Raw genomic sequence first — 25,346 nt, 5'->3', positions numbered from 1 at the left:
AGGTACTTCTTTTCAATAAGTAATTACTTGAAGACTGTTACAAAAAGTATGTTCTGGACTGTACCAACAGTTCTCACTTCAGGCCGTTATACTTCCGCCCTAATCAAACACGCCTGAACAAGCGAATTATGGTTTTTCAGGATTTCTAGAAATGGTGCGTTCAAGTCCTGTTGGAAAGATCATATTTGCAGGTTCAACGTCGCAACAAAGTCGTAATTTGGAGTGCAAAGCACAGGATTGTTTTTTAGCCCTGATCTTTACGAGTTAGCAGCGTGTCAGTGAGAAACTAGGCGGAATACCACAATAGTTACAAGTATTTAGCAGTGACATTGAATTTAAAATATTTGTACCTGCACAAAATACGAGAGCATTGTAATATAACAATATAATATGTAATGATAAAGTTGACAGGAGGCTTCATAAATTAATTTAAAAGATAAACCTTTAAATCCTTGCTGGTTTTGTGTAGTTAAATATCATCATTCCCTTGGGTCTGAATGAGATTTGAAAGCATACTGAAGAGAAATTACTTTAGGACCCAGCAGAAGGCCATCTAGTGGCAAGAGTCATGAAATATCATCTTATATTATTATTTTTCCACACGAGGTTGGCAAAGACACCCAACGTGAGATATTTTGAGCTGAATTAAAAGGGGTATGCATGAAATTGTGAGTTATTTTGAATTTAAGAGTAAATATTGTGAAGAATGTACTTAATGTACTTAAATTAATAATTTATTCATTATTTATTGATACAATCTAGTAATTTACAGGTTGTAATGTCCTAAAATGACCACAAGGCCAGAGCCCTCAGCCAAGATGGCCGCCAGACCTGAGCCTTCTGTCCCTGTCCCTGTCCTGGGTCCAGAGAGGATTTCTGTCCCTGTCCTGAGTCCAGAGAGGACTTCTGTCCCTGTCTTGAGTCCAGAGATGACTTCCGTCCCTGTCCCGAGTCCAGAGAGGACTTCTGTCCCTGTCCTAAGTTCAGAGAGGACTTCTGTCCTGAGTCCGGAGAGGACTTCTGTCCCTGTCCCGAGTCCAGAGAGGACTTCTGTCCCTGTCCTGAGTTCAGAGAGGACTTCTGTCCTGAGTCCGGAGAGGACTTCTGTCCCTGTCCTGAGTCCAGAGAGGACTTCCGTCCCTGTCCCGAGTCCAGAGGGGGCTTTTTCTTCTGTCTAGCATTCAGAGAGAACTTCGTCCCTGTCCCGAGTCCAGAGAGGACTTCTGTTCTGAGTCCAGAGGGGACTTCTGTCCCTGTCCTGAGTCTAGAGAGGAACTCTGTCCTGAGTCCAGAGGGGACTTCCGTCCCTGTCCCGAGTCCAGAGAGGACTTCTGTCTCTGTCCCGTGTCCAGAGGGGGCTTTTTCTTCTGTCTAGCATTCAGAGAGAACTTCGTCCCTAGCCCGTGTCCAGATAGGACTTTGTCTTCCATCTAGCATTCAGAGAGAACTTTGTCCCTGTCCTGAGTCCAGAGGGGACTTCCGTCCCTGTCCCAAGTCTAGAGAGGACTTCTGTCCTGAGTCCAGAGAGGACTCCTGTCCCAAGTCCAGAGAGGACTTCTGTCCTTGTCCCAAGTTCAGAGGGGACTTTGTCTTCCGTCCAGCATCCAGATGGGTCTTCGTCTACTGATCAGCGTTCAGAGGGGACTTCAGCCCCTGACCAGAGTCCAGTAAATGCTCCAGCCCATAACTCCATAGCTCTGCCCAAGAAAATGTTTAGGTCCGGCAGATCATGAAGCCATAGGGTTGTTGCCCCCTATGGGTTCTGGTCGCCCTGGCAGTTCCACCCATGCTGAATGACCCAGATCCACCCATGCTCCACAACCCGGATCCACCCATGTTCCACAACCCAGACTCGCCTCTGCTCCACAACCCGGATCCACCCATGCTCCACGGCCCAGACCTGCCTCTGCTCCACGACCCGGATCCATCCATGCTCCACGGCCCAGACCCGCCTCTGCTCCACGACCCGGATCCACCCATGCTCCCCAGACCTGCCTCTGCTCCACGACCCGGATCCACCCATGCTCCACTGCCCAGACCTGCCTCTGCTCCACGACCCGGATCCACCCATGCTCCACTGCCCAGACCTGCCTTTGCTCCACGACCCGGATCCACCCATGCTCCACGGCCCAGACCCGCCTCTGCTCCACGACCCGGATCCACCCATGCTCCACAGCCCAGACCCGCCTCTGCTCCACAACCCGGATCCACCCATGCTCCACAACCCAGACCCGTCTCTGCTCCACGACTCGGATCCACCCATGCTCCACGGCCCAGACCTGCCTCTGCTCCACGACCCGGATCCACCCATGCTCCACTGCCCAGACCTGCCTTTGCTCCACGACCCGGATCCACCCATGCTCCACGGCCCAGACCCGCCTCTGCTCCACGACCCGGATCCACCCATGCTCCACGGCCCAGACCCGCCTCTGCTCCACAACCCGGATCCACCCATGCTCCACAACCCAGACCCGTCTCTGCTCCACGACTCGGATCCACCCATGCTCCACGGCCCAGACCCGCCTCTGCTCCACGACCCAGATTCACCCATGCTCCACGGCCCAGACTGGCCTCTGCTCCACAAGCCGGATCCAATCATGCTCCACGGCCCAGACTGGCCTCTGCTCTACAACCCGGATCCACCCATGCTCCACAACCCAGACTCGCCTCTGCTCCACAACCCGGATCCACCCATGCTCCACGGCCCAGACCCGCCTCTGCTCCACAACCCGGATCCACCCATGCTCTACTGCCCAGACCGGCCTCTGCTCCACAACCCAGATCCACCCATGCTCCACAACCCAGACTGGCCTCTGCTCCACAACTCGGATCCACCCATGCTCCACGGCCCAGACTGGCCTCTGCTCCACAACCCGGATCCACCCATGTTCCACAACACAGACTGGCCTCTGCTCCACAACCCGGATCCACCCATGCTCCACAACCCAGACTCGCCTCTGCTCCACAACCCGGATCCACCCATGCTCCACGGCCCAGACCCGCCTCTGCTCCACAACCCGGATCCACCCATGCTCCACTGCCCAGACCTGCCTCTGCTCCACAACCCGGATCCACCCATGTTCCACAACCCAGACTCGCCTCTGCTCCACAACCCGGATCCACCCATGCTCCACTGCCCAGACCGGCCTCTGCTCCACAACCCTGATCCACCCATGCTCTACTGCCCAGACCGGCCTCTGCTCCACAACCTGGATCCACCCATGCTCCACTGCCCAGACCTGCCTCTGCTCCACGACCCGGATCCACCCATGCTCCACGACCCAGACCTGCCTCTGCTCCACAACCCGGATCCACCCATGCTCCACAACCCAGACCATGGTCCATGTCCTGTCCCCCTGCACTGGCCTGGCCAGACATCCCTCCCCCAAGACCCCCTTTGCTCCACCACCCTCCTGGATTTTATGTATAGTTTAGTTTTTTTGTTGTGATCCTGCCATGTGTTCTCCTTGTAGTGTGTCATGCTGTCATTGGTTGATTTCTTTTCTGTCATTAGTTCTTTGTCTCATTGTTCACAGGTGTCTTGTGTAAAGTAAAAATAAAATAATCTCAAAAAAAAGCATTAAAAATGGAAATATATTATCAAAATGAAATCCCACAAAAAAGGTATAATTTTAGGTCTTCGGGTCATTTTTGACCCAAGGGAAGGATTTGTCAAAAAGTGCGAGGGAGGGATGAAGGTTAAGAGAAGGTACACAACTCTGACAGAAGTGACTTGAACGCACCTGACGTTGTAAACACGACATCCCAACTCGTAAATACGAACTTCCCTGGTGGGCTTGAACGCACGTTACGAGCAGGGGAGTTTAATCAGGATACAAGCTAAAATATGCAGGAAAGTGGACCTCGAGGGTCAGAGTTGAGAACTTGTGTGAAAGTGGCTGCTGCTGATATTGCATACTCTCTTGAGTAGGTACTTATTTTGAACAATAACCTTGTGACCGTAAACAGTTTTATAATATATATCGTTTGACTGTGTGTAGCATAAAATCCGAATGAATTATGTTCGCTAACCAGAGTCAGTTCTGTCGATTCGCTGCCATTGATAAATCCTCTCCTGTGGCCTCATGGGATAGTGAAGTGTCCATCGAATGCACACTTCAGAATTTCACTTGAAGAGGAAGTATGTGATTTCAGATGCAGCCCTAGTCTGAGCTGCTTCATGTGGTTAAAACAACCAGGGAATCTAAGGCCTGTTTCACTCCAGCACAAGTACAACAGCACACTCACAGCGTTTCTTCTACCTTACAGAGTTGGGGCTCTGAATATCAGGGTTAGTACATTAAGTATTTACTTCAATAACTGCCAGTCAGAATTAAAACAACTTTATCATCATGAAATATAATTTACGCGAGGAGAGGCATCACATTTACATCCAAAAAGTAATTAAAGTAATTAAAACTACATGGAACCCAAACTCTGAATTTGAACTGTCACGTGGATATGGTCATTCGGTCTGTTTCCCACACAAAGAGGAACGATATCATTAGAATCACTTTTTAGAACGAGTTTATCCAACTGATGAACGATAATAACATTGAAAGTCAATCAGAATCCATTCTGCTTGTGTGCTTAGAATAAACAGAGCGATATCATCCACTGGTGTGGATGCTTATTAAGTTATTGTTATAATTTTCTTTATAGTTATCCTTCTTGGTGTGAAGAGGCCTTTAGGGCCCTGTCCCAAATGGCACCCTAAACACTCGCGGTCTTCCTACGAGTCCGCGCTTTCGTGACGTAACGCCGCTTGGACTGTTGGGAAGAAGTCTGCTGTGGTGCTCACTTTCAGTGCGAGTTCGGCAAAAGCGCACATTGAGGGCACATAATGCCCGCAAAGGGGGCCCTTGCAAGCACCTTTCTGAATCTTAAAATGACAAATGGGACACTCTACAGTCTTGTAGACTTATAGCCCATGACACATGAGACAAGACTTATGCATATGAGACTGGGCCTAGGGCGCTTTTGTGTCCTTTTGACGCTATGGAAATGAGTGACCAGTACAACTCTTCAAAATAAGTGTAAGTAAATGACAGAACTTTCACTTTTCATGAAAAAGTGCGTGATGTGAAACAGGCCCAAGACTTAAGGAAATATCCATGATGATAAACGTAATGACCTGGAGATAACCGTGATGTATGCGATGCATGCATTATCATGGGGTTTTTTACCAAGGCACAGAGTACAGCGCTGGAGTGGATTTGCATTGCAAGCATTGCCAAGAGCCCCGCGGCTCCACAAACCCCTAATCCTGGAATAAATACAACAGCTAAAACAAGAAAGGCAAAAAAATCAGTTAAGTCCTGCATTAGTCATTCCTTCACATGACATACAGTACAGAACCGAGCTCCAGTGCTCAGGATATGTGCTCATTCAACATCATCAAAGCTACAAAGGGAAAAATATGTTATAATACTTTATAAACGGTGGCAATCCTCCTTAAACAGTCCCTGCTGAAAGTAGCTTACACACACGATAGTCTCTAAGTTAGCATGCTAGTACCTAAAGTATCTTCCTGGCCATAAACACATTTCTATTCTCCACATTAACGAGTCATTGCTAGCTAAACGTGCAGTCTATGCACTGTGGAGACGAACGCAAACTCAGTCGCAGTTGCCTGAAGTGCTCACAGACAGAGCAAATGCCCGGTAGAGGGCGCAAGTGAGGTAATGGCTGCTGGTCTGAAGCGTGCAGCAGAGGTCAACACTCCTTCCGCCTGCATTGCTGCAGGTCAGAGAGAAGCGTGTGGAAAATCAGGCCTGGGTTCCCCTAGTTAGCTCACGGACTGGAAGGGGCTGCTGTCGCTAGTGCCTGCGCAGCTGCAGCTGGATGCTGTGACGTCAACGTTATGAGGACTTCCAGGGCTGGCGGTTTCCTGGCTGCGCTGGTGTCTGTGATGCAGCTCTTCCCATTTGGCACGATTGGCCTTGATCAAATCAACCATCGGCTGTAGTTTAGGGTTTAACTTGGCAAAAGTCTGAAGAGAGAGAGAGGGAGGGAGGGAGAGAAGAGTTGATTGACTGTGTTTATAGAGTTAATGCTTAGAATTGAAAATAGTAGGTTTTCTTCTCACACATTCACAAGTTAAGTTAAAGGGTTAGTTCAATTTGTGGAATAGTTTAGATGATAAATTAAAAGGGTGTTATATAGTAAAAGTATTTAATTTTATTTAATTTTACAAATCTAGAATCATTGAAAAATATAAGGGATTAGAATTATAAAATCAATCAATCAATCAATCAATAAATAAATATGTTGTTCTTCGAATCACAAATGAAGATATTTTAAAGGACAACTCTGGTGAGAAATGAACCTAGGGGTAATTAACAGATGGTTACCGAGTAGATCGTTCTCTGGGATGCATTTTCTTGAAAATCGAATGTAAAGAGTTTTATCTCTAAAAACAGATTAGCTTATAATGCTTGTCTATGGGGCACAGAGTAGACACAGGGTGGTAAAATTAAATCGCTAGTTAATACCACTAACAAGGCTCAAAATAGCCTCACACTAACACGGTAGCATAATGAGGGTCCCAACATGCAAACCGAAGCATTGAGAACTATGTAAGAGTACAAACAGTTTAATAAGAAGATACGTTGTAAACATAGTGCCTTACGCGTTCACGGACAGGCACCGTCTCGAAAAACAGTCTCGATGAATCGATCTACGAGCGCTGTGCTAAGTGAGCTGGTCGATAGGAATTAAGTTTGTGAAATGTAATAACATGGACATTTTTTTATTTATTTATTTATTTTCTCTGTTGTGTTCAGTGTTTTCCTCCGGAAACAACGGACCATATGAGATTCCAAGTCACAGTTCATCACTTAGCAGAGCTCTCGTCGCTCGATGAGTCGAGACTGTTTTCCAAGATGGCGCCTGTCCGTGAACGCGTAATGCACTATGTCTATAAACTTCTTATTAAACTGTTTGTACTCTTACAAAGTTCTCAATGCTTCGGTTTGCATGTTGGGACCCTCATTATGCTACTGTGTTAGTGTGAGGCTATTTTGAGCCTTGTTAGTGGTATTAACTAGCGATTTAATTTCACTACTCTGTGCCCCATAGACTAGTGTTATAAGCTAATCTGTTTTTAGAGATAAAACTCTTTACATTCGATTTCCATGAAAACGCATCCCAGAGAACGATCTACTCTGTAACCATCTGTTAATCACCCCTAGGTTCATTTCTCACCGGAGTTGTCCTTTAATGCATTCTGAGAGACATCCCATAGACACCCCGTAGACATCTACGGCACTTTGGCACACTTCAAAAAGTTTATAAAGAGATCTTAAAACGTATTCTTATGAATAAAGCAGGTTGGTTCACAGGAGACTAAGTTGATGAATGTGTGATAAAAAGCCTAAATTAAATCTGTTCATCATATAAAGTGATCGTGTCTCTCCAGACATTTTGGACTAAATCTCTTAATTAACTTTTTGAAGCGTCAAAGTGGTAGTTGCGTAGATGTCTACGCGGGGACAGAAATCTCAGATTTCATTAAAAATATCTTTATTTGTGCTTCAAAGATGAACAAAAGTCTTACGGGTTTGGAACGACATGAGGGTGAGGAATTAATGACAGAATTTTTAACTCTTTAAGTTAAATCTTTAACTCTTTCCCTGCCCTTTGTGTGAATTTTCTGGCTATTCATGTTTTCACAGTTATAAGGTAGGGGGCGCTATTTCAAATCTTCTAAAAGCGTACTGAATCTCAGAAGGAGAAGCAGCAGTAGAACCAATACAAAAATAAAATAAACTGGTCAATGTTCAAGACATGTGTTCAGACAGGGCACATGTAAATGAGGAATGGTAAAGAAAGGATCAGTGTAAAATGAGAGGAGAGAGAGAGAGAGAGAGAGAGAGAGAGAGAGAGAGAGAGAGAGAGAGAGAGAGAGAGAGAGAGAGAATGGAGGGTCAAGGTAAAAAGACTCCCACACATTTCCTGCTCTCCCACAGAGAGTGTGGCTGGCAGTATTCCTTAAACACACACACACACACACACACATACACACACACACACACACACACACACACACACACACACACACACACACACACACACACACACACACACACACACACACACCGAGTTTGATCTTTTAACTTACTTTCTTTGAGAATCAAGGGTCTGTCGTCTGATTGATAGTATTTTATCAAGTAAACATAAGAATAACTTTATTATTGTTTACTATTGTTAGTAATATTTCACGATGATTACTGAAGCAGGTTTAAATGATTATCATAATTTATTAGAAAATCATGAGTATCAAATTTGATCATCAGGCTTTTTAGGAAGGTTTATTAATCTCTCAATTATCATGGCATTGCATTGTGTGGTAAAACTACAGAACTTTGATCATAAAACTTGAGCATTAAATATCTTACTAACATTTGCAGATATAGAGTGATGACTGATATTTATATGATTTTATGTCAGTATCACTATTATAAATATCTCATTGAGCTGATGTAGTTATTAGGAGTTCATTGATAAACAAAATCTATTTATGACATTATTTTTGAAAGCATTCTCACTTTACAGCATTTTTACACAAGTGTCTAAAACTGTTCCCAGTACTGGAGCTTTGCAGGAGCGTTTCTTTAAACGTCTTGGAGATGTTGTCGCAGTTCTTGTGGATTTTGTCTCACTGGAATGGATTATTAAAATGAATGGCAAAATAAATGTGTGAAAATGTACACTGATATTACCTACTGACACACTATTGCAAAATATATAAATAACTGGCTTAAAAACTTTTTTTTTTGGTGTGGGGGGGAGGATAAATATGTATATACACACATATTGTGTATACACACACATATATATACATAATTTTGGGGGAAAAAACACATGCAAGTCGCACATTATACTCTGGCAGTCACTGACTCTGCTGGTGGTGCATTGTGGGCCAGCATTACCTCATACAACGGAGCACAGATTCCATCAATCCACTCCAGCTGTAGCCCTGGCAGCTCATCCTTGCGGTTTCGGTCGAAAATCGCCTATTACACACACACACACACACACACACACACACACACACACACACACACACACACACACACACACACACACACACACACACACACACACACACACACACACACACACACACACACACACACACACACACACACACAACAATGTTAAGAGCATGTTCCAACCCTAAACCCCCCTGAAGTAACCTCAATTTTCTCAGTTGTTTCTCATATGCAGCACTGAGATTAAATGGAGAACAAATGGAGACTATAGCTAAAGCACATTTTAGTATAAACGTTGAAAACTTAATTGCATGTTAATTACAATTAAATGGAAATGTATTATAGTTCAAAATTATATTATATGCAATGAATTGAACGAGTGTTTTTTTAGGTGTGTGTGTGTGTGTGTGTGTGTGTGTGTGTGTGTGTGTGTGTGTGTGTGTGTGTGTGTGTGTGTGTGTGTGTGTGTGTGTGTGTGTGTGTGTGTGTGTGTGTTTCAGCGCAGGCTGGAGAGTGATAGAGGCCCCGTGTGTGAATATATCATGCAAACACCCACACTCTGAGCAAAAGACTGAGACTTTTAACCTGAGGCGAGTGTTTCTACAGAGAGCTTCAAAGCTCTGCATCTCAAGACCTTCCGATGTTTCCTGAAGCTCAGAATCCAGGCATTTATGATACACAATTAAGAATTCATTTCCACAACTAATTCATTAATTTCCTCATTTTGATTTAACTAAAAACGAATTCAGGGCCACAATACACATACAACGATCAGATATAAAATTATGACCACATTACTAATATTGTGTTGGTCCCCCTTTTGCTGTAAAAACAGCCCTGACCCGTCCAGGCATGGACTCCATTAGACCCCTGAAGGTGTGCTGTCTCTGACTACAAGATGTTAGCAGCAGATCCTTTAAGTCCTGTAAATTGCAAGAAAGGGTCTCCATGAATCAGACTTGTTTGTTCAGCACATCCCACAGATGCTCGACTGGATTGAGATCTGGGGAATTTGGAGGCCCAGTCAACACCTCAAACTCGTTGTTGTGCTCCTCAATCCATTCCTGAAGCATTTGTGCTTTGTGTCAGGAGCATTATCTGCTGGAAGAGCCACAGCCACCAGAATACCGTTTCCATGAAAGGCTGAACATGGTCTGAAACTATCCTTAGGTTGGTGGAGCGTGTCAAAGTAACATCCACATGGATGGAGGACCCAAGGTTTCCCAGCAGAACATTGCCCAAAGCATCACACTGCCTCCGCCGGCTCGCCTTCTTCCCAAAGTGCATCCTGGGGCCATGTGTTCCTCAGGTAAGCCACACACACACACACACGGCCATCCACGTGATGTAGAAGGAAACGTGATTTCTCAGACCAGGCCGCCTTCTTCCATTGCTCCGTGGTCCAGTTCTGATGCTCACGTGCCACTGTTGGTGCTTTAGGCGGGGTCAGGGGTCAGCATGGGCACCCTGACTGGTCTGCGGCTATGCCGCCCCATACACAACAAACTGAGATGCTCTGTGTATTCTGACACCTTTCTATCAGAACCAGCATTAACTTCTGGAGCAGTTTGAGCTCCAGTAGCTCGTCTTTTTGATCGGACCACACGGGCCATCCTTCGCTCCCCACGTGCATCAATGAGCCTTGGCCGCCCATGACCCTGTGGCCGGTTCTCCACTGTTCCTTCCTCTTGGAGCACTTTTGATAGAGACTGACCACTGCAGACCGGGAACAGCCCATAAGAGCTGCAGTTTTGGAGATGCTCTGACCCAGTCCTCTAGCCGTCACAATCTGGCCCTTGTCAAACTCGCTCAAATCCTCACCCTTGCCCATTTTTCCTGCTTCTAACACATCAACTTTGTGAACAAAATGTTCACTTGCTGCCTAATATATCCCGCCCACTAACAGGAGCCGTGATGAAGAGATCATCAGTGTTATTCACTTCACCTGCATAATGTTATGCCTGATCAGTATATTTATGGTATATGATATAGCTCTGTAAACAAAATAATACAGACAGATTTCCTTTGATAAAGAAGCAGGCACTCTTGTAGACAGTGACGTTTACACGTGTTGATCTCACCGATGGAGTCAGTTTGAGCTCTGATCGCTCTCTGTCTCCCTGCTCGAAAAACTCACTAGTCACCAGTTCAGCAACCTGAGAGGAAGCAGAACACACACGTTAATACACTCCTATCAGCTGGCCTAGTTCAGTTATTCACATGCTATTGCATTCATTTTTTTTTCTGTTTATTTTCATTTTAAATGTATTTAAATGGTATTCTTGTTATGTGTGTGTGTAATTAATTTTTTAAAGTACAAACACAATTCCAAAAAAGTTGGGACACTGTACAAATTGTGAATAAAAACAGAATGCAATGATGTGGAAGTTTCAAAATACAACATAGATATCATATCAAATGTTTAAACTGAAAAAATGTATCATTTTAAGGGGAAAATAAGTTGATTTTAAATTTCATGGCATCAACACATATCAGAAAAGTTGGGACAAGGCCATGTTTACCGCTGTGTGTCATCCCCTCTTCTTTTTATAACAGTCTGCAAACGTCTGGGGACTGAGGAGACAAGTCGCTCAAGTTTAGGAATAGGAATGTTGTCCCATTCTTGTCTAATACAGGCTTCTAGTTGCTCAACTGTCTTAGGTCTTCTTTGTCGCATCTTCCTCTTTATGATGCGCCAAATGTTTTCTATGGGTGAAAGATCTGGACTGCAGGCTGGCCATTTCAGTGCCGGATCCTTCTTCTACGCAGCCATGATGTTGTAATTGATGCAGTATGTGGTCTGGCATTGTCATGTTGGAAAAGGCAACAATTTAGTCCGAATGACACGGCGTCAAATTTTGTGATCTCCATTACAGTATCATTCCTGTATGTGATGCAGTGCCGTCTAAGGGCTGAAGATCACGGGCATCCAGTTTGGTTTTCCAGCCTTGACCCTTACGCACAGAGATTGTTCCAGATTCTCTGAATCTTTGGATGATATTATGCACTGTAGATGATGATAACTTCAAACTCTTTGCATTTTTATGAGAAACTCCTTTCTGATATTGCTGACCGCAGCATTGGGGGAATTGGTGATCCTCTGCCCATCTTGACTTCTGAGAGACACTGCCACTCTGAGAAGCTCTTTTTATACCCAATCATGTTGCCAAAAGACCTAATAAGTTGCCCATTGGTCCTCCAGCTTTGCCTTATATGTACATTTAACTTTTCCCGGGCTCTTATTGCTACCTATACCAACTTTTTTGGAATGTGTAACTCTCATGAAATCCAAAATGAGCCAATATTTGGCATGACATTTCAAAATGTCACACATTACACATATGATATTTTATCTATATTATTGTGAATACAATATAAATTTATGAGATTTGTAAATTATTGCATTGCTTTTTTGTTCACAATTTGTACAGTGTTTGTACACTCGTTTGTACAAAAACATGCATGTTGTGCACTTATAAGTGCATTGTGTCAAATGATTCATTTAAATTTTAGTGCATTAGTTAAAAACACTTAATATAAAGTGGGACTCAAGCAATAGCTCTCATTTTCGTTTATATTTTTCATTTGATATTTAAATTGATTGTTCAACTTTATTTCAATTTTTAATAGTTGTAGTTTTGATTTTAACAATAATTTTCTAATAATAACAGTAATATTAATTTTCTTATTTTCTTCCTTACTGTGTTGGTAAGAGTGCCTACCTTGCATGAAATCTCCCAGGGTTTAGTGACAGCACCCAGATCACAGGCTGTCATCAACATCGACCTGGGACAGGATCAGAAATCAATGTTTGTGTGTGTGTGTGTGTGTGTGTGTGTGTGTGTGTGTGTGTGTGTGTGTGTGTGTGTGTGTGTGATGCTCAGATGTAACTGACCTGCACATATCTCTGTGTTCCTTCACATTCCAGTTGTATTCCCCTTTATTCACTAGCTCAAAGAAGGAATTTCTGTTCCTGTGAATGGAAACTCCATGAGCTCTGTGAAGTTCACACTCCTGCCACATGGCGGCAGTGCAGGGTGAAGAAAGTTTAGCACAATTCCTACCAACATCACCAAATCACTGCTGCAATGTGAAGCAGGAAAGTTTCACACACATGCACACAAAAAGAGTTTGCAACAAGTACATTTAAAAATATCGGTTACAATTTATTTTACGAGGATGTACTTACTCAAGCACAGAGTAATAGTAATGTACTTATTCTAGAGGTACGGTTAGGGGTTGGCTTAGGGTTAGTTACTATTAGGATGTATAATTTACTGTTATTACTATAGTAAGTACATGTAGTAACATGTAACTACATCACTATAAATATACATTTAAAAATGCATTGGATTTCTAGAGTCATGAATTATGGTGATTTCCCCACATTAAAGGCTGTAAACATGTTGCAATGTGGTGAGAATATATTATATTTATTTTATTTAGTATTAGGAACATCATGCTTTTTACACAATACTTCCGCTATTAATGTAACTGGGTATCCTGTAGCTACACCACCATTCAAAGGGTTGAGGTCAGTAAGATTTATAAATGTTTTAAGAAGTGATTTGATCACAAATACAGTAATACAGTGAAATATTATTACAACTTAAAATAGCTGTTTTCTATGTGAATATATAGTAAAGTGTAATTTATTCTTGTGATCAAAGCTGTGCTCGGTGCCACCTGGTTCTTCAGAAATCATTCTAATATGAGGATTATTATTATCAGTGTTGAAAACAGTGCTGATTCGTTTGTTTGTGGGAACTGTGATGCATTGTCTCAGGATACTTTGAGGAATAGAATGTTCAAAAGAACAGCATTTATTCTAAATAGAATCTTTTGTAACATTTTAAAATAATTTCATTATTTGAATGCAATTTTGTTGAATAAATATGTCTTAGTGGTCCCAAAACCTTTGAGCGATCGTGTAGATTTGGCGTGTGAGAGAGCGCAGCAGAACTCACTGGAAGTAGAGCGTTAGATCTGTGGCCAGGATGGACTGTTTCAGGAGCTGCATGAGTTCTCCATACTCGTTTGAAGACAGATTAGAGAAGATGTTGTGACCCTAGAGAGACAAAGACAAAACAAAACTATTATTGTCTTCCCTTTCTGCGTCATTAATTATTGTTCAGATGATTTTGAGGATCTGTAGTGAAGCTGTTTCATGGTCAAGTGTGGCCATGTGCTTTTATCATACAGACTCAGGTGCTTTTTCAAAAACACCCTACAGTACATCAGGATACGTTTCCACATAAAGTGGCTTTGAGTATGAATCTATAAACACACTTAACTCGAAATTCAAGCCACCCACACATGCTTACATCCGAATGCCTGATTAAAATAAGGCAGTAGCTATTTACACTAAGTGTAAATAACTGTAGATGCTATTTACCAAGTGAAATAGCATACTAAAGGAAAATAGTGATATAATCTATTTATGGCAGTTCTTAGCAATATGTGTAAATAGTAGCCTAATTAGATGCTATGTATTGCTTTATTTTGACAAATACATATGTGCACCTCAGTATTGTTGTACATTAACAGGATGCAATAATACCTGTAAATTATTATATTTATTAAAATGATTAAACGGATGCCGCCTTAAAGGGACGATATAAGCCCTCCTTACACCTATCCCTAACCCTACCCGATAAATGCTTTTATTCTTATTAAATTCTCAATACTCATTTCATTAGGTACTTTATTTACACTTTTAGAACATTTTCTTAATTTTTATTGAAAGTAAATGCCTTTCCCATGTGATATGTGACAAATATGCGATGTACGTGACAAAACCGGCAAAAGGTGGATTAGAAACCGGATCGATTACACCAAAACCGGCAAAAGGTGGATTCAAACCCGGGTTGATCTCGCCAAAATCAGCAAAAGTGTGAGAGAGTCGCCTGTCAATTGTGTCATATCTGCGCTACTCTCGGTTTCCGGTTTTATTCTGAAGCGCTTTACTCTTAGCAGTGTGAACAAGAGTGACAGCAGCCGCTGAGCGAACGCACAGAGTAACGCCATAACATCATTTTAAACACACTTAAATGTGTCTAATATTATAAACAGAGCTGCTTTATCTCATGCTCATGACTAGAAAAAAGCTGAAATGGCGCCGGCTACTGTCTCCATTCATATTAAATCTCCCATTGCTTGCGAGCCGTGTGTTTGGCAATAATCGCTTCAGCTGCCTTGCTCAGCTCCACAACACTCAGTCCTGCTTCACACTACACTGTAAAAAACAGGCAAATTTTGAACTTTTGCAGTATAATCGACTTGGATGTTTAAGTTATTTCAACTTAAATTATGTTAAACTGACTTTAAAAAATGAGTTACATCTTGTATAACTCGTAAAAACAAGTTTACAATTTCTTAGCTTATTTTGATGAGTTAAAACAATGTAAAAACATATGTTGTCATAACTTATTGAACATATAATTTTTTACAGTGTACAGTAACGTTAATACAGATAATCACATACATGAACATGATTTCTGTCCGAGACCTAGCCCGATTTTTTGTGTAGACCACATGTCCTAAGATTCTGAGCTCAAACTTGGCGTCATCAAACTACACCTTTGTTTTGAATAGGCGGAAGAAAAAGTTATATAGAGGGCCTGTTTACACCTAGTCGATTCATGTGTTCTACTGATTTGTTAAAACTGATTTTTTAAGTACATTTTTATAAATAAATAAAATGAAAATAAGTATTTGAACACCCTGCTGTTTTGCAAGTTCTCCCCCTTAGAAATCATGAAGGGGTCTGAAATTGTCATCGTAGGTGCATGTCCACTGTGAGAGACATAATCTAAAAACAAAATCCAGAAATCATAATGTATGATTTTTTTACTATTTATTTGTATGATACAGCTGCAAATAAGTATTTGAACACCTGAGAAAATCAATGTTAATATTTGGTACCGTAGCCTTTGTTTGCAATTACAGAGGTCAAACATTTCCTGTAGTTTTTCACCAGGTTTGCACGACACTGCAGGAGGGATTTTGGCCCACTCCTCCACACAGATCTTCTCTACATCAGTCAGGTTTCTGACCTGTTGCTGAGAAACACAGAGTTTGAGCTCCCTCCAAAGATTCTCTATTGGGTTTAGGTCTGGAGACTGGCTAGGCCACGCTAGAACCTTGATATGCTTCTTACAGAGCCACTCCTTGGTTATCCTGGCTGTGCTTCGGTTCATTGTCATGCTGGAAGACCCAGCCTCAACCCATCTTCAATGCTCTAACTAAGGGAAGGAGGTTGTTCCCCAAAATCTCGCAATTCATGGCCCATCCTCTCCTTTATACAGTGCAGTCGCCCTGTCCCATGTGCAGAAAAACACTCCAAAGCATGATGCTACCACCCCCATGCTTCACAGTAGGGATGGTGTTCTTGGGATGGTACTCATCATTCTTCCTCCTCCAAACACGTTTAGTAGAATTATGACCAAAAAGTTATATTTTTGTCTCATCTGACCACATGACTTTCTCCCATGACTCCTCTGGATCATCCAAAGGGTCATTGGCAAACTTAAGACGGGCCTGGACATGTGCTGGTTTAAGCACGGATGAGACGTTAAACCGAGGTCCTGACTCTCTGTGGTCGTTAAAAATCCCAGGATGTCCTTCGGAAAAAGAGTAGGGGTGTAACCCCGGCATCCTGGCCAAATTTGCCCATTGGCCTCTGTCCTTCATGGCCTCCTAATCATCCCCCTCTCCTGATTGGTTTCATCACTCGGTCTCCTCTCCACCAATCAGGTGGTGTGTGGTGAGCGTTCTGGCTTAATATGGCTGCCGTCGCATCATCCAGGTGGATGCAGCACATTGGTGGTGGTTAAGGAGATTCCCCCCATCAATGTAAAGCGCTTTGAGTACCTTGAAAAGCGCTATATAAATCGAACACATTATTATTATTTATTATTATTAAGCAGGAAAACCTTCCATGCCACGATGTCTTAGTGTATTACCAACAGTTACCTTGGAAACGGTGGTCCCAGCTCTTTTCAGGTCATTGACCAGCTCCTCCTGTGTAGTTCTGGGCTGATTTCTCACTTTTCTTAGGATCATTGAGACCCCACGAGGTGAGATCTTGCATGTTTATGTTTATGTTTAGTCATGTTTAGCTTCTTCCATTTTCTAATGATTGCTCCAACAGTGGACCTTTTTTCACCAAGCTGCTTGGCAATTTCCCCGTAGCCCTTTCCAGCCTGGTGGAGGTGTACGATTTTGTCTCTAGTATCTTTGGACAGCTCTTTGGTCTTGGCCATTTTAGTTGTTGGATTCTTCCTGATTGTATGGAGGACAGGTGTCTTTATGCAGCTAACAACCTCAAATATGTATATTTGAATAGGACCACACTGTCATATCTGGCTACCGGTAGCCTAAAACAAGCTTGCGAGTACAATTTACATTCGTGGCTTCAACAACCAGATGCTTTTACACTTGTCCAGTTTTGTCTGAAATGTGTCTCAAACCTACTGCTAAAGTAGTTTATGGATTAAAATCCACCTCGAAAGCATTTTGGAGGGCATTTACACCTGGTCTTTTCACGATGGGATAGCTATCTATCATAGAAAAGGCATAAAGTGACCACTGACCAGGTGTAAACAGGCCCTAAAGTTCTGCTTTTCAGTAACTGCAAGGCATGATGGGAATTTGTATATGCTATATCTATCCCTATCAGATTAAAGAGCAGAGCAACTGCTGCCATTTCATTAAGGAACAGCTTAATTAATGCTTGTCTGTCGGCTGGTCAGTGAACACGGAGTAAATGATGACCGAGGCTCATTTGTATGCAAATGACAGTGACACAGATAAACACCCTGGATCTGTAGAAAGCAATTATTCACAGTCAACATCTGTCAGTTAGCATAGGCTGTAATTTATTCACCTCTTTCTCGTCTGCAGTGTTATGCTGTTTGTTGTGGTTAAAACGATTTATTGTGCTGGTTTAGTGCAGCTGATTATATGAAGTGTTTAAAAGTCTTCACAACACAAGCATTAATTACTACCTGTTTTTATATCTTTACTTATATTTTTGATTTCTATGACATTCACTTAATTTTGTTTTTAATTATGGCTTAAATTCTAAATGAGAATGAATTAAAAAACAGTTCACTGTATATTATAGAAGAAAATCTAGAATGGAATTTAGCATAAACTGTATTATAGCTTAAGTTCAAGTACGGAACTGATTAAGTTCTAAATTAGAGTTCGTAATTCTATTATGGCTTAAGTTATAGAATAAAATTGATTAAAAAGTAAGTCTGTTTGTATAATAGCTTAAGTTACTTTCTTAAGGTGGTTTGCTGCTGATTGCTGTCGTAGACATCACTGTTTATATCTCAACTATAAACTTTTATTCCAGTACTTCAGTGATTTTGTAAGACAGAAATATTAATACTTATACCGTTTCATACAGTGCATCCGGAAAGTATTCACAAGACTTCACTTTTTTCACATTTTGTTTACAGCCTCATTCCAAAATGTATTAAATTCATTATTTTCCTCAAATTTTTCTACAAACAATATCCCATAATGACAACGTGAAAGAGGTTTGTTTGAAATCTTTGCAAATTTATATATAAAAAAAAAAAAATCATATGTACATAAATATTCACAGCCTTTGCCAAGACACTCAAAACTGAGCTCAGGTGCATCCTGTTTTCACTGAACGTCTTTGAGATGTTTCTACAACTTGATTAGATTCCATCTGTGGTATATTCAGTTGATTAGACATCATTTGGAAAGGCACACACCTGTCTGTATAAGGTCCCGCAGTTAACAGTTCATGTCAGAGCACAAACTAAGCCATAAAGTCTGTAGACCTGTAAATTGTCTGTAGACCTCTGAGACAGGATTGGATCGAGGCACAGATCTGGGGAAGGGTACACAAACATTTCTGCAGCATTGAAGGTCCCAATGAGCACAGTGGCCTCCATCATCCATAAATGGAAATAGATTGGAACCACCTAGACTTTTCCTAGAGCTGACCTCCCGACCAAACTGAGCAATCAGGGGAGAAAGGCCTTAGTCAGGAAAGGTGACCAAGAACCCGATGGTCACTCTGACAGAGCTCCAGTGTTTCTCTGTGGAGAGAGAAGAACTTTTAAGAGGACCAACTATCTCTGCAACACTCCATCAATCAGGCCTGTATGGTAGAGAGGACAGACAGAAGCCACTCCTCCGTGAAAGGCACAAGCCAGCCCGTCTGGAGTTTGCCAAAAGGCATTTGAAGGACTCTCAGACCACGAGAAACAAAATTCTTTGGTTTGATGAAACAAAGATTGAACCCTTTGGCCTGAATGGCAAGCGTCATGTCTGGAGGAAACCAGGCACCACGCATCACCTGGCCAATACTGTACAGTGAAGCATGGTGGTGGCAGCATCATGCTGTGGGGATGTTTTTCAGCAGCAGGAGCTAGGAGACTAGTCAGGATCAAGGGAAAGATGAATGCAGCAATGTACAGAGACATCCTTGATGAAAACCTGCTTCAGAGTTTGGACCTCAGACTGAGGTGAAGGTTTGTCTTCCAACAGGACAATGCCCCTAAGCACACAGCCAAGATAACAAAGGAGTGGCTACGGGACAACTCTGTGAATGTCTTTGAGTGGCCCAACCAGAGCCAGACTTGAACCTGATTGAACATCTCTGGAGAGATCTGAAAATGACTGTGCACCGACGCTCCCCATCGAACCTGATGGAGCTTTAGAGGTCCTGCAAAGAAGAATGGGAGAAACTGCCCAGAAATAGGTCTGCCAAGCTTGTAGCATCATATTTAAAAAAGACTTGAGGCTGTAATTGGTGCCAACTGTGATTCAACAAAGTATTGAGCAAAGGCTGTGAATACTTATGCATGATATTTTTTGTTTTTTTATTTTTTTTAAATTGCAAAGATTTCAAACAAACCTCGTTCACGTTGTCATTATGGGATATTGTTTGTGGAATTTTGAGGAAAATAATGATTTTAATTACATTTTGGAATAAGGCTGTAACATAACAAAATGTGGAAAAAGTTAAGTACTGTGAATACTTTCCAGATGCACTGCATCTGTACATGACAACTGCTCTCTCTGGCTCAGCGGCAGCACCCAACACAGATCTGAATCATTGTGATTGAGAATCATTGAATTGAGATTGCGATCTTTTAATCATTAATCATGCAGCTTTCACTGGATCGTCGTTGTTTGCTAGATGTCGTTGTATGTTTTTTTAAATTATGTGCGCATATAAATCATTTTTAAACATTGCGATTAACATTGCATATTAAACACTGCAATTTTTTGATTTCATTGAGATTTTAGTTTTACCTCGCTCTGTAGGATCATGACAGCATGATTGAAGTGATGGTGCTCTAGTGTGGCTGATGTCCCATAAAGAAGAGAGAGAGCTGATCCCGTCCTGAGGAAGGACAGATGTCACAGATGTCATTGTATTTCGGAGCTGGAAGCAAATCCACTCAAACCTCAAGACAGTCTATGTAACTCCAGCACAGATCCTACATGCTTAGTGAGCACACTTGGCTTTTAAAAGATTTCAAACTTGAGTGCTTGAGTTTTAAAACTTGAGTCAGTGCTTGAGTCTCACTTGGCCTGGAAAGCATTATTGGTTCCTCTGTGGTCTAAATCATGGCAGATGCAGCCCACTATCAAAGCCAGAGTCTCCATCTCGGTCAGAGTCTCCTGGAATCCGGCCGTCTGCAAACAAACACACATGAACAAAGTCACACATCTGTGGTAAAAATGTAGTGAGAGAGGCTGAGGAACACAGACACACACACACACACACACACACACACACACACACACACACACACACACACACACACACACACACACACACACCACTGATTTAATGCTAATAAACAGTAACATCAGTGTTTGCGAGGCTGCTTTAAAACACATTCCAAGCATATTACAAAAGGTACAAACCCAATTCCAAAAAAGTTGGGACACTGAACAAATTATGAATAAAAACAGAATGCAATGATGTGGAAGTTTCCAATTTCAAAATTCAACATAGATATCATATCAAATGTTTAAACTGAGAAAATGTATCATTTTAAGGGGAAAATAAGTTGATTTTAAATTTCATGGCATCAACACATCTCAGAAAAGTTGGGACAGGGCCATGTTTATCACTGTGTGTCATCCCCTCTTCTTTTTATATCAGTCTGCAAACGTCTGGGCACTGAGGAGACAAGTTGCTCATGTTTATGAATAGGAATGTTGTCCCATTCTTGTCTATTACAGGCTTCTAGTTGCTCAACTGTCTTAGGTCTTCTTTGTCGCATCTTCCTCTTTATGATGCGCCAAATGTTTTCTATGGGTGAAAGATCTGGACTGCAGGCTGGCCATTTCAGTGCCGGATCCTTCTTCTACGCAGCCATGATGTTGTAATTGATGCAGTATGTGGTCTGGCATTGTCATGTTGGAAAATGCAAGGTCTTCCCTGAAAGAGGCGACGTCTGGATGGAGCAGATGTTCTTCTAGAACTTGGATATACCTTTCAGCATTGATGGTGCCTTTCCAGATGTGTAAGCTGCCCATGCCACACACACTCATGAACCCCATACCATCAGAGATGCAGCTTCTGAACTGAGCGCCGATAACAGCTTGTGTTGTCCTTGTCCTCTTTAGTCCGGATGATATGGCGTCCCAGTTTTCCAAAAAGAACTTCAGATTTTGATTGGTCTGACCACAGCACAGTATATTGTGGATAAAATATATGTTTATGAGATTTTTAAATTATTGCATTCCTTTTTTATTCACAATTTGTATAGTGTCCAAACTTTTTTGGAATCGGGATTGTAGATAACAGCATTTAACAATTTATGCGTTTTTGTTTTTTGTTTTTTTATGAATTAATTTATAATCGCGAATTAATTTATAATTTATAATGAATTAAAATTTTAAAATTTAAATTTATAAGAGGCATGAAATCGCTCTCGCGGACATTTTCCTGGACCGTTCCCACCTGGTGGAATGACCTGCCGATCTCAATTCGTGCTGCCGAGTCTGTAGCCATTTTTAAAAAACATCTTAAGACACATCTTTTCCATTTGCACTTGACCAATACAGAATAGCACTTACTGATCACCACAGCAACGACCAAAAGCGCACACTCCTGGATCATATCTACGTCTCTCATCCGGATTTGTGCCTTCAGGCGGGTGTGTTACATAGTTATCATGGCTATCATAATCCAGTGTTCTGTATTTTGCGTACGTGAGTTTTTGTTGTAGATGGCTATTGCTGCGCGTTTAGCTAGAATGCCATACAAAACCAACCCATTGGGCCACTGAATCTGCTTAACGACAACAGTTGGGGCAACAGCCTTAGTCCTAATGGGTTGTTATCATAGCTATAAAAATCTAGTGTTTTGTATTTTGCGTACTTGAGTTTTTGTTGTAGATGTCTATAAAAAAATAAAAAAATAAAAATGATGTACTGTGCTAATTAATTGAGATTTCTTACAGCTCTTACAGGTTGTTGGCCTTATCTGTTTCGTTGCTTCTATTGCTCTCCCCTTTTTTGTAAGTCGCTTTGGATAAAAGCGTCTGCTAAATGATTAAATGTAAATGTAAATAATCAGATTATATTTTCTATATCAACTTTTGTTAGTGTCAATGTGATGAGCCAATTATAATAGTGGCTTTTGGATGTTCATACCAGAATATGTGCCCTGGAATTTTTTTGTATAAGTTCGTTAAACATTTTGTTAAATGTTTTTAAAGTCCCACTGAAGTGCCTTAAAACATGCAGCATTATTCAATGTGCTGATGTAATAGATTGGTGCAGGTAAGACATCCCTTTGTAGGCCAAAATGCAGAAGTGAGTTAGCATTTTAGCACTTCTGTTTCCCTCGTACTGAAGGTTTTTAGGGTTTTTTTGTTTAAATGGCTGAAATAAGTTCTGTGGTAAACACAAGCTCAAGACACTTTCACGTTTTATTCTACAACATAACATATCAGTATTACCCCACTTGTGATTTTTTGAAGCCGTTACGTGTGACATTAAATGCCATCACGCAGAACAGGTAACCTCAGTCACCTCAGTCAGCATGGTTAGGGGAAAATGTTTTTAGATGATAACTCAAAAAGTTGTCGGAAGCTTCATGATAATGTTGTAATGTTTATCTGTTACAGATACATTTTGTAATCGTGGGGCAGTGGTGCAGTCTGTTTTGTAGCCTACCTTTAGCTTTTTACCTCTGGCGACTGCATTTAGGCTTCAGAATTCATTACAGTTGTGTTCATCTGTGATAATTATCTTGATGGACAAAACTTGTAAGTATCATAAACTTTTGTTGATCGCAGAGCTTTTTTTTTTTTTTTTTTTTTTTACAATAATCCAAAAGGCATTGGGAAAATCCTACTAGGTTTTTCTTGAGGGACCAATCAAGAAAAACCTAATTGGATTTTCCCTGGATTATCGTAAAAAAACAAGCTCTGCGATCAACAAAACTTTTTTAAAACAGCCAATGGCGTTTCATCATCAGCCTTCATCAGCCTTGATGGTGCAGTTTCCTTCTAATGTTTAATCGTTTCTCCTCCTAATCACCTCCATATAACTTTAAAATACAGAATTCTGTGCAGAATTAAAATGGGTCCGATTAGTTTTCTGGTCTGTGTGTGTCTGGACTGACTCGATCACATGATCCGCTCTGTGCTGTCGTGACTCTGGACCGACTCGATCACATGATCCGCTCTGTGCTGTTGTGACTCTGGACCGACTCGATCACATGATCCGCTCTGTTCTGTCGTGACTCTGGACCGACTCGATCACGTGATCCGCTCTGAGCTGTCGTGTCTCTGGACCGACTCGATCACATGATCCGCTCTGAGCTGTCGTGTCTCTGGACCGACTCGATCACATGATCCGCTCTGTGCTGTTGTGACTCTGGACCGACTCGATCACATGATCCGCTCTGTGCTGTCGTGACTCTGGACCGACTCGATCACATGATCCGCTCTGTGCTGTCGTGTGTCTGGACCGACTCGATCACATGATCCGCTCTGTGCTGTCGTGACTCTGGACCGACTCGATCACATGATCCGCTCTGTGCTGTTGTGACTCTGGACCGACTCGATCACATGATCCGCTCTGTGCTGTCGTGTGTCTGGACCGACTCGATCACATGACCCGCTCTGTGCTGTTGTGACTCTGGACCGACTCGATCACATGATCCGCTCTGAGCTGCCGTGTCTCTGGACCGACTCGATCACATGATCCGCTCTGTGCTGTCGTGTGTCTGGACCGACTCGATCACATGATCTGCTCTGTGCTGTCGTGACTCTGGACCGACTCGATCACATGATCCGCTCTGTGCTGTCCTGTCTCTGGACCGACTCGATCACATGATCCGCTCTGTGCTGTCGTGACTCTGGACCGACTCGATCACATGATCCGCTCTGTGCTGTCGTTTCTCTGGACCGACTCGATCACATGATCCGCTCTGTGCTGTCGTTTCTCTGGACCGACTCGATCACATGATCCGCTCTGTGCTGTCGTTTCTCTGGACCGACTCGATCACATGATCCGCTCTGTGCTGTCGTTTCTCTGGACCGACTCGATCACATGATCCGCTCTGTGCTGTTGTGTCTCTGGACCGACTCGATCACATGATCCGCTCTGTGCTGTCGTGACTCTGGACCGACTCGATCACATGATCCGCTCTGTGCTGTCGTGACTCTGGACCGACTCGATCACATGATCCGCTCTGTGCTGTCGTGACTCTGGACCGACTCGATCACATGATCCGCTCTGAGCTGTTGTGACTCTGGACCGACTCGATCACATGATGGACTATGTGCCCTCCACCATGTAGATAACAGTGAATGTGTGAACAACTGACCCGCAAGTGGCCGCAGCTTCAGCATCTGTTTATACTGCAGGGGCGGGGCTTCAGATTCTAGAGAGCATTTGATTGGACAGAAAATCTGATGAGATGCTGAAGTGCAGAGTTATGTCATCAAAATCACTGATCCTTATTGGCAGAAGTGAGCGACTGTAAGAGACTATGAGAGAGATTTTGTATGATTATTACTAAACTTGATCTCAATTTAGTCCCCACTGTGACACGCGTTCCCATGAGTCTGTGTGCATTCAGGTTGAAGTCCCCACTGGGATAGAAAAACATGAACACACACAAACACACACACACACACACACACAGAGTAGGTCCCTCACCGTCAGCATGGAAAACATGCACTGGCAGACGTTGAATGCGTGTCTCCAGTTATGATACAGAACCATGCGATAGTTCTTCCTCACGGTCAACAGCCACCGACAAAGTGTCTAGGAAGAACAAGCAGAAATGTGATGTTACAATACAAAATAAAAAGGCGTTTG

General features: G+C 42.4%; 1 protein-coding gene across 2 annotated transcripts in view; it reads right to left on the bottom strand.

Annotated features, from left to right (window-relative positions):
• Window positions 1-3,409: 3,409 nt before the first annotated feature.
• pde11a (phosphodiesterase 11a) overlaps window positions 3,410-25,346 on the bottom strand; it is a 136,876-nt gene continuing 114,939 nt past the window's right edge. For both annotated transcript variants that reach the window (XM_067443128.1, XM_067443127.1), the window contains exons 12-20: window positions 25,185-25,292; window positions 20,581-20,690; window positions 20,304-20,394; window positions 13,964-14,064; window positions 12,892-12,969; window positions 12,719-12,782; window positions 11,078-11,152; window positions 8,934-9,017; window positions 3,410-5,992 (exon numbers count right to left, since the gene is read on the bottom strand). In XM_067443128.1, the coding sequence (XP_067299229.1) occupies window positions 5,789-5,992; window positions 8,934-9,017; window positions 11,078-11,152; window positions 12,719-12,782; window positions 12,892-12,969; window positions 13,964-14,064; window positions 20,304-20,394; window positions 20,581-20,690; window positions 25,185-25,292 (915 nt within the window). In that variant the 3' untranslated portion in view covers window positions 3,410-5,788. The remainder of the gene's footprint in view (window positions 5,993-8,933; window positions 9,018-11,077; window positions 11,153-12,718; window positions 12,783-12,891; window positions 12,970-13,963; window positions 14,065-20,303; window positions 20,395-20,580; window positions 20,691-25,184; window positions 25,293-25,346) is intronic.

The sequence above is a fragment of the Pseudorasbora parva genome, chromosome 5 (assembly GCF_024679245.1).
Source record: "Pseudorasbora parva isolate DD20220531a chromosome 5, ASM2467924v1, whole genome shotgun sequence".
Lineage (NCBI taxonomy): Eukaryota > Metazoa > Chordata > Actinopteri > Cypriniformes > Gobionidae > Pseudorasbora > Pseudorasbora parva.
This window is presented reverse-complemented; position numbering and strand designations above follow the sequence as displayed.